The sequence below is a fragment of the Ovis aries genome, chromosome 17, assembly GCF_016772045.2.
Source record: "Ovis aries strain OAR_USU_Benz2616 breed Rambouillet chromosome 17, ARS-UI_Ramb_v3.0, whole genome shotgun sequence".
Classification (NCBI taxonomy): Eukaryota; Metazoa; Chordata; class Mammalia; order Artiodactyla; family Bovidae; genus Ovis; species Ovis aries.
The window spans coordinates 48,216,772-48,229,856 of NC_056070.1; the positions used below are offsets into that span (position 1 = coordinate 48,216,772).

General features: G+C 44.2%; 1 protein-coding gene across 1 annotated transcript in view; it reads right to left on the reverse strand.

Annotated features, from left to right (window-relative positions):
* Positions 1–4,578: 4,578 nt before the first annotated feature.
* GLT1D1 (glycosyltransferase 1 domain containing 1) overlaps positions 4,579–13,085 on the reverse strand; it is a 118,912-nt gene continuing 110,405 nt past the window's right edge. The window contains exon 12 of the mRNA XM_004017310.6: positions 4,579–6,512. Coding sequence (XP_004017359.1) covers positions 6,351–6,512 — 162 coding nt within the window. The 3' untranslated portion in view covers positions 4,579–6,350. The remainder of the gene's footprint in view (positions 6,513–13,085) is intronic.

Here is a 13,085-nt window from a genome sequence, read left to right on the forward strand (position 1 = left end):
TCTAAGTTGTCACAGAGCACTACTTTGAGCTCCCTGAGTCATACAGCAAATTCCCACTGGCTATCTATTTAAAATATGGTAATGTATATGTTCCCATGTTAGTCTCTCCTTCTGTCCCACCCTCTTCTTCCTCCCCCAAACTCCAGTCCATAGGTCTGTTCTCTATATCTGCATCTCCGTTGTGCTAAGTCGATTGAGTTGTGTCCAACTTTGTGCGACCCCATGGACTGCAGCCTGCCAGGCTCCTCTGTCCAATGGATTCTCTAGGCAAGAATACTGTCGTGGGTTGCCATGCCCTCCTCCAGGGGATCTTCCCGAGCCAGGGATCAAACCTGCGTCTTTTACGTCTCCTTCATTGGCAGGTGGGTTCTTTACCACTTGCGTCACTTGGGATGCCCATTTGCTGTCTTTCAAATAGGCTAATCAGTACCATCTTTCTAGATGGAAGGTGGATTCTTAACCACTGGACCACCAGGGAAGTCCCTCTTTCTTTTTAAAAAAACTTCAAATATTTCACTCCACTCTCATCTTGTTTGCATGGTTCCATAGAAGTCGGATATAATTCTTACAAATTTTTCCTCTCTACGTAAGTGGGGTTTTTTTCCCCCTGTGACTTCTTTCAAGGTATTTCTTTTCTTTATTTTTGATTTTCTGTAGTTTGAATGTGTTAAGCTTACGTGTATATTTTTCTGGCATTTACCTTTCTTGATGATTTCTGAGTTTGCTGAATCTGTGGTTTGGTGTCTGACCTTGATCTTGGAGAACCAGCGAAGTTATTGTTTCAAATATTTCTTGTTTCTTTCTCTCTTTTCCTTCTGGCATTCTCATTATGCATGTTATACTTTTTGAAACTGTCCCACAGCTCTAGGATAGTCTGCTCTGGTTGTTCACCCCTTCTCTTTTGATTGTAGATCATTGTTTTGTTTTGTTTTTTAAAACTTTATTTATTTATTTGGCTGCCCTGGGTCTTAGTTGCAGCATGTGAACTCTTTTTTTTTTTAAATTTTTTTAATTTTAATATCTTTAATTCTTACATGCGTTCCCAAACATGAACCCCCCTCCCATCTCCCTCCCCATAACATCTCTCTGGGTCATCCCCATGCACCAGCCCCAAGCATGCTGTATCCTGTGTCAGACATAGACTGGCGATTCAATTCTTACATGATAGTATACATGTTAGAATGTCATTCTCCCAAATCATCCCACCCTCTCCCTCTCCCTCTGAGTCCAAAAGTCCGTTATACACATCTGTGTCTCTTTCCCTGTCTTGCATACAGGGTCGTCATTGCCATCTTCCTAAATTCCATATATATGTGTTAGTATACTGTATTGGTGTTTTTCTTTCTGGCTTACTTCACTCTGTATAATCGGCTCCAGTTTCATCCATCTCATCAGAACTGATTCAAACGAATTCTTTTTAACGGCTGAGTAATACTCCATTGTGTATATGTACCACAGCTTTCTTATCCATTCATCTGCTGATGGACATCTAGGTTGTTTCCATGTCCTGGCTATTATAAACAGTGCTGCGATGAACATTGGGGTACATGTGTCTCTTTCAATTCTGGTTTCCTCGGTGTGTATGCCCAGAAGTGGGATTGCTGGGTCATAAGGTAGTTCTATTTGCAATTTTTTAAGGAATCTCCACACTGTTCTCCATAGTGGCTGTACTAGTTTGCATGCATGTGAACTCTTAATTGCGGCATGTGGGATCTAGTTCCCAAACCAGGGATCAAACCTGAACCCCCTACATTGGGAGCACAGAGTCTTAGTCATTGGACCACCAGGGAAGTCTCAATAATAGACCCTTGGTTTTTAACTGGGCACATGGCTGCTGGGAGAAAAGCCTGCCATCCTAAGCTTCCCTTACAATGGGATGTGGGCACAGTATGTAACTAGAAACAGGAATTTTCCTGAAAGGGAAGAGATAAATCTTTGCTCCCACTTTCCATCTTCCTGCAGCCTGGAATTCAGGTATGATGGCAGTGCTTGGGCAGCCACCTTATACCATGGGGGTAGAAAGGAACACCTGCTGAGGATAGAGGGTCCCTGACCCTGGGAAGCACAATCTGAGCTGAATTACTCTCTTTACTTGATAGATAAAAATATATTTCTCTTCTGCTTAAGTCACTATTATTTTGGATTTTCTGTCAGTCATATCCAAATGTTAATTCTAAATGATACCCTTCCACTCCCCTTACCCAGGATAGAGTTGGTCCCTCTTAATGATGGTTCCACATTCAACATGTTTAAATGTCAACATAATGTAAGTCAGCTAGAAAGTGAAATAGCAAACCTTGCAGAAGATGCAGGAATTTCCTGAAATGGATGAAACGGATGCTGGCAAGTTACCTAAAACCCAGGCAAAGGAGGCTGTGGCAGGATGGAACCAGGTAATGAGTGACTTAAGGATGATGACAGGGCAGACACTGCAAAAGAAAACAACATCAAATGAAGAAAAGAAGCTCTGAGGAATATTGATGAAGTCCCAGTGGATGGGTTTTGCTTACTTGTTTGTGCGAAATATTTCTTGGCACTGTGCTGAGAGTTTCAATTCTATCTGCAGAAATAAATCTTAGTAAACATTAGATGAATGTACTCTATGTTCTTAATGTTGGGATTCAGTTTTGAATACAAAGTCACAACCAACCTTTACTTCAATGGTCCTTGTTTTTCCTGAAATTCTGGTCCATATTCAAGTGAATGTTTCCAGTCAGTCCTTGTCCCTTGTGGCTGCACATTGGATGGTTCAGGAAAACTTTGGGCCTGGGTGCCTCCACCTCCAAGACTCTGATGTAATCAGTCTGAGAGGCAGCCCAAGCATCAGGAGTTTTCAAAGTGAGAGAGGGGACTTCTCTGGTGGTCCAGTGGTTAAGAATTTGCCTGCCAATGCAGGGGACACAGGTTCGATCCCTGCTCCGGAAAGATTTCACATGCTGCGGGGCAACTAAACCCATGCACTGCAACCATTGAGTCTGTGCTCTAGAGCCCGGGAGCCACAGCTGCTGAAGCCCACACGCCCTAGAGTCTCTACTCCACAATAAGAGAAGCCATCACAGTGAGAAGCCCACACACGGCAATTAGAGTAGCCCATACTCTGCAACTAGAGAAGAGCCCAGGCAGCAACAGCCAACAATAGATAAATGAAATTATTTTTAAAAATTAAATAAAATTCAAAATAAAAGCTGAGGCTGGGGAACTGCTGCTTTTACTACCTGGCCTCCCTGGTGAGGGCAGGCTTTGGCTGGGGAGGACTTCCTGTGTGTCATTCCCACATCAGACTCCTAACTTTCCAAGAGGAGACTGGGTCAGAAAGGGGAAGGGAGGTGGGAAGGTGGGGTATGGGGAGATGTACGTGAAAGGGAGAGGAGAGGTGGAGGAGGAAGAAAACAAGAGCTGGCTCTCTCCATCTCCTGCTGCTGCTAAGTTGCTTCAGTCGTGTCCAACTCTGTGTGACCCCATAGATGGCAGCCCACCAGGTTCTCCCATGCCTGGGGTTCTCCAGGCAAGAACACTGGAGTGGGTTGCCATTTCCTTCTCCAATGCATGAAAGTGAAAAGTGAAAGTGAAGTTGCTCAGTTGCCTAATGGGCTGCAATTAACGAAGTGCAAGGTCAAGCACCAGGAAGCTTCTAGGGAAGAGTTTATGCAGCTCTGCCAAGTATTGTTACTGAAGATGACACAGAAATGCAATGAACACTTGAAGCCACGTGCCGGTTGAGAGTACAAAGGATTTCCAAATCCCATCCCGAACTGATAGTGTGTGTGAGTGTGTTAGTCGCTCTGTTGTGCTCCTCTGTCCACGGTATTCTCCAGGCAAGAATACAGGAGTGAGTAGCCACTGCCTTCTCAGGGGATCTTCCCGACCCAGGAATCAAACCCGGGTCTCCTGCATTGTAGGCGGACTCTTTAGCATCTGAGCCACAGTGAGGGAAGCCATCAGAACGGAAACTAGCTAGCGGCGCATTCCAGTCTGCGGGGCGCCCAAGGCACCGTGTGGACCACCCATTCCCATCGGCGTGGAGAGCCTGCACAGTCTGCCTTTGGAAACCTGAAGATACCTGGTGAAACTTTCAGATCAAAACAAAGCTATTAACTTCATTGCAAAAGTGTGGTTGAAGGGGTGCGGAGGGCTCTTCTGGCAGAAGCAGTGAGCGCCAGCCAGCCCATCACACCAATTGCAAGTCAGGTACAAGCAGTGTCTCTTTGCTAGAGAACACCATGCTGCGTTAAATGCAATTTCCCTCCACATGTGAAGGTTATAGTGTCTTAGTTCTATCTGGAAATTGACTCGTTGAGTCATCCAAACCTGTACATCAGCAAATTGGAAACTATACGCAAAATGTTTAAACATAAAGTTAACGGAGTATGAAACTGAGAGCATCTAGAACATTTACAGAAAAGCATTCTTTTTACGTCTATACTTTGGTATTAAAATAGCAATTGTATTTTAAACCCTTCTTAATGAGTTGCATCAGTGTACTAATATCTGCTTTTAAAGTGCAGGAACTGGAGGGTGGGGTGGGTCTGGTTCTTGTTGAATCAGGCTCACAAAAGGAACACACAGGGAATCTTGCTGTACAGCAGATGGTGACACTTTATTCATTTAAAAACATGCCCTTCCCCAAAGGGCATGAAGCATGTGTGTGTGTTTCTATAAAGATATGGAAGAACTACGCTGAGGTTCAGTGGAGCCAAGCACATACAATATCATTCAACCAGGATGAGAGCAGAGACTCCCAGTGGACCAGGACCAGTATTTTATCAGCAGCAGCATCACTGGTCAGTACCCAGGACAACACTTGGCCTTGTCTTAGGTTGGCATCACTGATTCCAGACTCAGATGGATCTGTCCACTAGGAATTAGGACTCTGTTTCTCCCTTCCTCTCTTATCTATGACCATAGGGGAGCCCCAACTCTCGTGACCCTCAGATGCCACCAAAAAAAAAAAAAAGGAGGAGGATGGTGATGGGTATTGTTAGAGAATCCTGAGCATGAGGAGTAGGTTTACTAGAAAACTGCCTTTGGGAAGGTACTCTGTTGTCAGAGTAGTATTAAACTGGAAATGACACGGGACAGAATCTAATACGCTGTTTTCATCTCCACATCATTAGCACTAGAGTTTAAGGTGTTCAGTCAGAGCCTTCCTCTTTTAGGTTTGACTGTTTATAAAAACAGGATGATTGGAAAGAAAAAAGCCCAAGATGTTGTGAAGTCTGAAGCAAAGATAGCGTGGGTCTTTCTGCCCCCTCCAGGGTCTGCGGGCATCAGAACAAACCCTAAGGAAACATTTCCTCGGATGGACTCAGAGCTGGCTTCATCTCCTCCTTTGGATCCTGTGGCTTCCAACTTTACCCAAGAAAGAGCATGTCGTGCCCAGTCACCACGGAATGTCCACTGGAAAGTGGGGGTTTCAGGATCCAACAGAGGCAAATGCTGCCACCAAAGAAAACAAGCCCAGGGTTTGGGGGATGCCCCACTGGTGTGGTCAGAATGTCCTTACAGTGATGGGAACACTTGGTTAAACTCGCCCCATGTTGGATAAGGTCACCACGTGCCGGTCCTGAGATGGGCTGGAGGCTGGTGACCTGATCTCCACTCACTGCTGGGTCTCTAAGGCTGAGTCCCTGATACTGAACCCAGAGTCAGTTCCAGTGTCTTCCAGGACATGGGTGATGAGGCCTTAGTGCCAACTGATTTTCAACCCCAATTCAACCGGAGGTAGGTGGAGCCTACAGGGTGGGGGAGTGGGGGTGGTGCTGGCTGCTTATCTAAAGAGGTCCGGGCTATCTTACAGTTACATGACTGATTACACACAGCCCTGCTTCCGGTGTTCAGAGATGCAAACCTGCAGAGCCTGGGGGTGCAGCCAGACATCTGTCAGCCCCAGATTTGCTGCAGGGTCTATATCATGTTAAAAATCACTGCCAGGACCCCTCTCAGCTGATGTGTCTGATGTTTGCTTTTGCTCCTTGAGAAGGCAGTGATGGGTTACAGGTCATCAGAAGACAGGAGAGAGGTGTCTACCCTGTGAGGGCTTACAAAATAAGTCCTTGTTGGCCCTAGGAACGTCCTAAAGCAGCTAATCCAGCTCTCTCCCTGACTCCCCTTAAAACCAGTGACCACGCCGCCACCCCAGTGAGGACTGCATCTCCAGGAGGTATGATCCGGAAGCACATCTGGGATGTTACTTGGAAGCACAGAGAGGTTTTTGGATGAATCGTCTTGTGACTGATAGGTCTACGATTCCAATGAACTGGGCTTGGTTTGTACTGGCCAGGCCCCTTGCCCAGAGCTCTGTCCGAGGGTATCCGCCCACGGCTGAGCATCTCACAGCACCAGGCAAGTACTTAGTCCTCAGTGCTTCTCTCCAGCGTCCTGACCAGCTGCCTGTAGGTCTGTCTCTCCTCCTGCCACGAATGATACTTCCTCACATACTCCTTTCCGTTGGCCACGATTTTTTTTTCTAATGCCGGATCGCTCACCAGTCTCTTTGCCAGCTGAACAAACTCCTGCAAAGAAGGAGGTGGAGGAGAAAGAGAGGTAAGTAATTGGTGAAATGGGGGATGCAAACACATCTGAAAGCCCGGGTTGGCCTTTGCTCCTGGTCCCTCTTTTGTCCACCTCCCTTATTCTGGGAAAAAAAAAAAAAATAGCCCTTCAGAGGCATGCAAGTTAGTGCAAACATTGGGACTGAATAAGAAATTACATACACAAACCACACACACACACGCGCGCGCACGCGCAAGAGTGAACATCGTGGAAAAATACTGGAGCCATCAATTATGCTTCCTCCATCTTTCTTTTCTAGATTGCCCAAATTTGCTGTTTCTTACAGTAACCGAGTTCAGTAACAGTGACTCTTAGATCCATAATTTATTTCTTCCCTCCTTTGTACTCACCTGGGAGATGGAGTCAGGTCTTACTCCAGGATCTGAGCTCCTATATTATAGACAATAGAACCCCTTCCCAATTTTGTTTCTGTTTTTGTTTTGCTTTTCATTATATTCCTTCATCTTTTCTGGGCACAGAGCATGTCTTCAAATCATGGACATCATCTGATGGAGTGGAAAAGGTCAGGCTTCTACTGGCCCAGATCTGGGTGCAAATCCTCTTTGAAACACATTAACTTAGCTGTGCAGCTTTGGGCAAACTAGTTAACCTCTCTGAATCCCACACTGATCATCTCTCAAGGGGCAGTGAGCACTTGACAGATAAGCCCTGCCTGCCCCTGACTCCATAGGGGAGAGGGGATTTAACCAGCCTCAAGTTTCTAGACTTTGCTTCTGGTGCTCAGCTTCAGAGTGAGGAAGTCTACATTGCTCTATGTTTATCCATACTTTTTTGTAGACACTGATGCAATAAAAAGTGGCCACCTCTTTTAATAATTAAAAATTTTTTTTTTTTGTTTTGGATTCAATGTGAGCAGGTGGGATCTTAGCTCCTTGACTAGGGATCAAATCTGCACTCCCTGGATTTGAAGCACAGAGTCTTAACCAGTGGACTGCCAGAGAAGTCCCCAAGTGCACACTTAGTTGCTCAGTTGTGTCTGACTCTTTGCAACCCCATGGACTGTAGCCCATCAGGCTCCTCTGCCCATGGGATTCTCTAGGCAAGAATACTGAAGTGGGTTGCCATGCCCTTCTCCAGGGGATCTTCCCAACCCAGGGATTGAACCCAGGTCTTCTGTGTTGCAGGCAGATTCTTTTCTTTTCTTTTTTTTTACATTAGTAATGTTTTATTTGAAGTGACTTAGCATGCACACACTGGGGAATAAGTACATAATTTTCTTTTTACTGTATTTTCTATCTTGTGGTATATATTAAATGTCACTAAGCATATTTTAAAAGAAAAGGAAAAAAACTGAGGTATGGCATTCTGTGTCTGTGTGTGCTCAGCTGCTCAGCCATGTCTGACTCTTTGAGATCTCATAGACTATAGCCCACCAGGTTCCTCTGTCCACGGAATTCTCCCAGCAGGAATATTAGAGTAGGTTGCCATTTTCTACTCCAGGGGACCTTCCTGACCCAGGAATTGAACCCATGACTCTTGCACCTCCTGTATTAGCAGGTGGATTCTTTACCACTTAACCACCTGGGAAACCCAATGTATTCAGCTAATAAGTGGTTGATTCGTGATATTGCAATATTTTTTCCTTTATACATCAATTCCATTTCTGGTGATATGGACCCAGCATGGGATAGGAGAAGTGAAGCCTGAGGGTCACTTAAAATTACATGACAATAAGGTTACCACATACTTAGAGCGGTATAGTGACAAAATACAGAGACGACAACGGCACCCCACTCCAGTACTCTTACCTGGAAAATCCCATGGACAGAGGAGCCTGGTGGGCTGCAGTTCATGGGGTCACTACGACTCAGACAGGACTGAGCGACTTCACTTTCACTTTTCACTTTCATGCATTGGAGAAGGAAATGGCAACCCACTCCAGCATTCTTGCCTGGAGAATCCCAGGGACGGTGGAGTCTGGTGGGCTGCCGTCTATGGGGTCGCACAGAGTCAGACACAACTGAAGTGACTTAGCAGCAGTAGCAGCAGCAGCAGCAACAAAATAAAAAGAGGCTTATCTTTCAGCCTTGCGTGACTGGACCACACTGCAGGCAGATTCTCTACCACCTGAGCGACCAAGGAAGCCCAAAATAAAGTAAGACTGCCAGAGAAATCCCAAAGTGGCCACTTTTTAATAAGAGTTTAAAGAGTTTAAGGGTTAAGGGTTTAATCAAAACCCTTCATAATTGGAAAGAATTAGAATTGCTTTGATTGCAAAAGAGTATTCAGAGAGAGGAAGGGAACATGCATTATTTATTATGCTTGCACATAAGTCAAAGCAGTGCTCATAAGCCAGGAGGCCTGCATTTAAATTCACACCCTACCATTTTCTGGTTGGGTTGGTTGTTTTTTTTGATACTGAGATACATGAGCTATTTGTATATTTTGGAGAATAATCCCTTGTCAGTTAAAGAAAGTGAAAGTGAAGTCGCTCAGTCATGTCCGACTCTTTGCGACCCCATGGACTGTAACCTACCAGGTTCCTCCATTCATGAGATTTTCCAGGCAAGAACACTGGAGTGGGTTGCCATTTCCTTCTCCAGGAGATCTTCCTGACCCAGGGATTGAACCCGGGTCTCCCGCATTGCAGGCAGACACTTTATCATCTGAGCCATCAGTTAACTTGTTTGCAAATATTTTCTCCCATTCAGAGTTGTCTTTTCATCTCATAGTTTCCTTTGCTGTGCAAAAGTCTTTAAGTTTAATTTGGTCCCATTTGTTTAATTTTTTGTTGTTGTTACTCTAGGAGGTAGGTCAAAAAAAGTTATTGCTGTGATTTATGTCCAAGAGGAGATGGATAAAGAAGATATGGTACATATATACAATGGAATATTACTCAGCCCTAAAAAGGAACAAAACTGTGCCATTTGCAGAGATGTGGATGGACCCAGAGGCTATCGTACAGAGTGAAGTAAGTCAGAAAGAGAAAAACAAATATCATATAATATAATGAATATGTGGAATCTAGAAAAATTATACAGATGAACGTATCTGCAAAGCAGGAATAGAGTCACAGATGTTGAGGACAAATGTGTGGATACCAAGTGGGGGGAGAGGGTGGGATGAACTGGGAGACTGGGATTGACATATATACCATACTGTGGTTAAAACAGGTAACTAATGCGAACCTACTGTATAGCATAGGGAACTCTGCTTAATGCCCTGTGGTGACCGAAACGGGAAGGAAATCCAAAAAAGAGGGGATATATGTATACATATAGCTGATTCCCTTTGCTATATAGTAGAAACTAACACACATTGCAAAGCAACTGTACTCCAATAAAAATTAATGAAAAACAATCACAGAAGTGATGCTGGATGCATTGTGTAACCTGAGCCTCAGTTTTTTCATCTTTAAAATGGGAATAATAACAGTACCTAGGGCTTCCCAGGGGGTTCAGTGGTAAAGAATCCGCCTGCCAGTGCAGGAGATGGAGGTTCAATCCCTGGGTTCGGAAGATCCCCTGGAGAATGGAATGACTACTCACTCCAGTATTCTTGCCTGGAGAATTCCATGGACAGAGGAGCCTGGTGGGGCTACAATCCATGGGATGGTAAAAAGTTGGACACGACTTAGCAACTAAACAACTAAAAAGAAAAGTACCTGCTTTGTAGCATGCTGAGAGGATTTAATGAGCTAATACAAAGAATTCCGGGCAGAGCCTAGCACAGACTTAGCTATCATTATTATTATGATTCACCAACTTGTGTAAATTCCAATAAAACAACAGAGATTAATACATAATGATTTGCTGTTTGCAAGGAACATCCACATAGCCTCAAAATTATTGTTAATTAAATGTTGGATGATTTTTATAGCTAGCAATATAAATAGCAATATTTACAATAGAGTAGAATTTTATTTTTAAGCAGTATGCATATACTTTATGGTAAACTGGTATTCTTTTTATAATAAAAATATAACATATTTATTCTCATCTCATAGGATAACAACATCCTTATTAAAGTTATTCTAGAGGCTTATAGCTTTGGTACATTATTTTAAGATGCTGGTCATATCTTTGATTTACCGATACAGAGACTTTGGCTAAAACTCACCCCCCGCCCAGCTTATGATTTCTGTAGAATCTATGACCGTTTTACAACAGAGTCCTGACTGATAGAGTTTCTAGGAACAGGATGTGATCAAGCACACTGTTTATTCCTCTCTGCATGTGAGACTGAACAACAACAAAAAAAGCACAGACTGAAATAAAGCACGAGAGAGTCGGGTGAGGAGAGAGAAATGTTTTGCCGCTGGCATAGAACCCTGGACACGGACTGAAAGAAAAGAAAGACAATCGCACTCTGGAATGTTGAGAGTCACTCTCTGAGGCTCTGAAATTTTTTCTTCTGAGCTGAAACAGCTCCCCATTTCAAGTAAGGCAATATTCTGAACACACTCATGCGGACAATGAGAAAAGTATGTTGACACACTCTGCCATTCACTCTGTGCAAGATGGTGGCCACAGCCCTTCCACCCCTTTCATGAACGTCTCTTTGCAGCAGGACCTGCCCACTCCTCCCATTAAGTGGGGAGGAGATCTATTTCCCCATCTCCTGAATCTAGGCTGGTCCTGGAATTTGCTTTTACTAACAGACTAGGTCAGAAGTAATGTTGTCTGACTTCCAAACAAAGCTTCAAAAGGCCTTACAGCTCCCACCCTTGCCATCATGGGACCCCGAGGTCACCCCACAAAAAAGCCTGAGATAGCCTCCTGAAGACAGAAGGCCACTTTGACAGAGAATCCTGGCTACCACCTGCATCACAACCAGACACTCATCCAGTGGACCAAAGAACCATGCTATAAGAGCTGTAGCAAAACTTCCAGGGTCTTTCCTGGTGGTCCAGGGGTTAGGAGTCTGCCTGCCAATGCAGGGGACACAGGTTCGATCCCCGGTGTGGGAGGATCCCACATGCAGTGGAGCAACTAAGTCTGTGTGCCACAACTACTGAGCCCTCATGGCTAGAGCCTGTGCTCCGCAACAAGAGAAGCCACGACAAATGAGAAGCCCGTGCACCACAGCTAGAGAGTAGTCCTTGTTGGCCACAGCTAGAGAAAGCCCAAGTGTAGCAACAAGACTCAGTGCAGCCAAGAGTAAATAAATAAAAAATTTTCAAAAAAGTCTAGGAAACAGGTACAAATGCCAATTCATCATCATCCCAACCAAAGCCCCACGGCGTCTACATACCTGCAGAACTCGCCAGAACACTCACCATCTGACTGCCAAATCCTGGTTGGGAAGGGGAGTGTTCATCACTCATGTAATGATCTATTCTTGAAAATTACTCATGATAATAAGTTATGAGGCATTAAAGGGTGCATAGTGAAGAAGAACTAATCAGCCTTTTGATGAAAGTGAAAGAGAAGAGTGAAAACATTGGCTTAAAACTCAACATTTAAAAAACTAAGATCATGGCATCTGGTCCCATCACTTCATGGGAAATAGATGGGGAAACAGTGGAAAGTGTCAGACTTTATTTTCCTGGGCTCCAAAATCACTGCAGATGGTGACTGCAGCCATGAAATTAAAAGACACTTGCTCCTTGGAAGAAAAGCTATGACTGACCTAAACAGTATATTAAAAAGCAGAGAAATTACTTTGCCAACAAAGGTTTATCTTGTCAAAGCTGTGGTTTTTTCCAGTAGTCATGTATGGATGTGAGAGTTGAACTATAAAGAAAGCTATGTGCCGAAGAACTGATGCTTTTGAACTGTGGTGTTGGAGAAGACTCTTGAGAGTCCCTTGGACTGCAAGGAGACCAAACCAGTCCATCCTAAAGGAAATCAGTCCTAAATATTCATTGGAAGGACTGATGTTGAAGCTGAAACTCCAATACTTTGGCCACCTTATGCAAAGAGCTGACTCATTAGAAAAGAGTCAGTATCAGTTTCCTGATACTGGGAAAGATTGAGAGCAGGAGGAGAAGGGGACGACAGAGGATGAGATGGTTGGATGGCATCACCGACTCAGTGGACATGAGTTTGGGCAAGCTCCAGGAGTTGGTGATGGACAGGGAAGCCTGGCGTGCTGCAGTCCTTGGGGTCCCAAAGAGTTGGACATGATTGAGCCACTGAACTGTAACTGTAACACTAAAACAAGTAAAAGAAAATAGAAACCAAATATTAGGATCCCACCTCTTAAAATCAGAGTTGGAAACTCAGGTGCCTGCCTCCTAGGCCCTGGCAGGGAAGAGTCAAACCCCAGCTGCCTTGGTGAATAGAGGCCTCTGCTTGTCTCTACATTTCCTATTATCTTCAAGAGAAATTGAAATTCTGAATATTTATGTAAAGGCACTCCAGGTTAAATATCAACAGCTAATTTAAAATCTTAAGTATACAGCATGTTTGCAGACTAGATCTAGCCCAGGACCAGTGGTGTGCAAACCCTGGCATAGGTTATAGGTTTCAAAAAAAAATTTTTTTTAATCATGCAAATAAGTAGAGTTTTGCTTTCATAATTATTCAATTAGTTGTTGACCATTTTCAGAGTTTTCTTCCTTTCTGAGT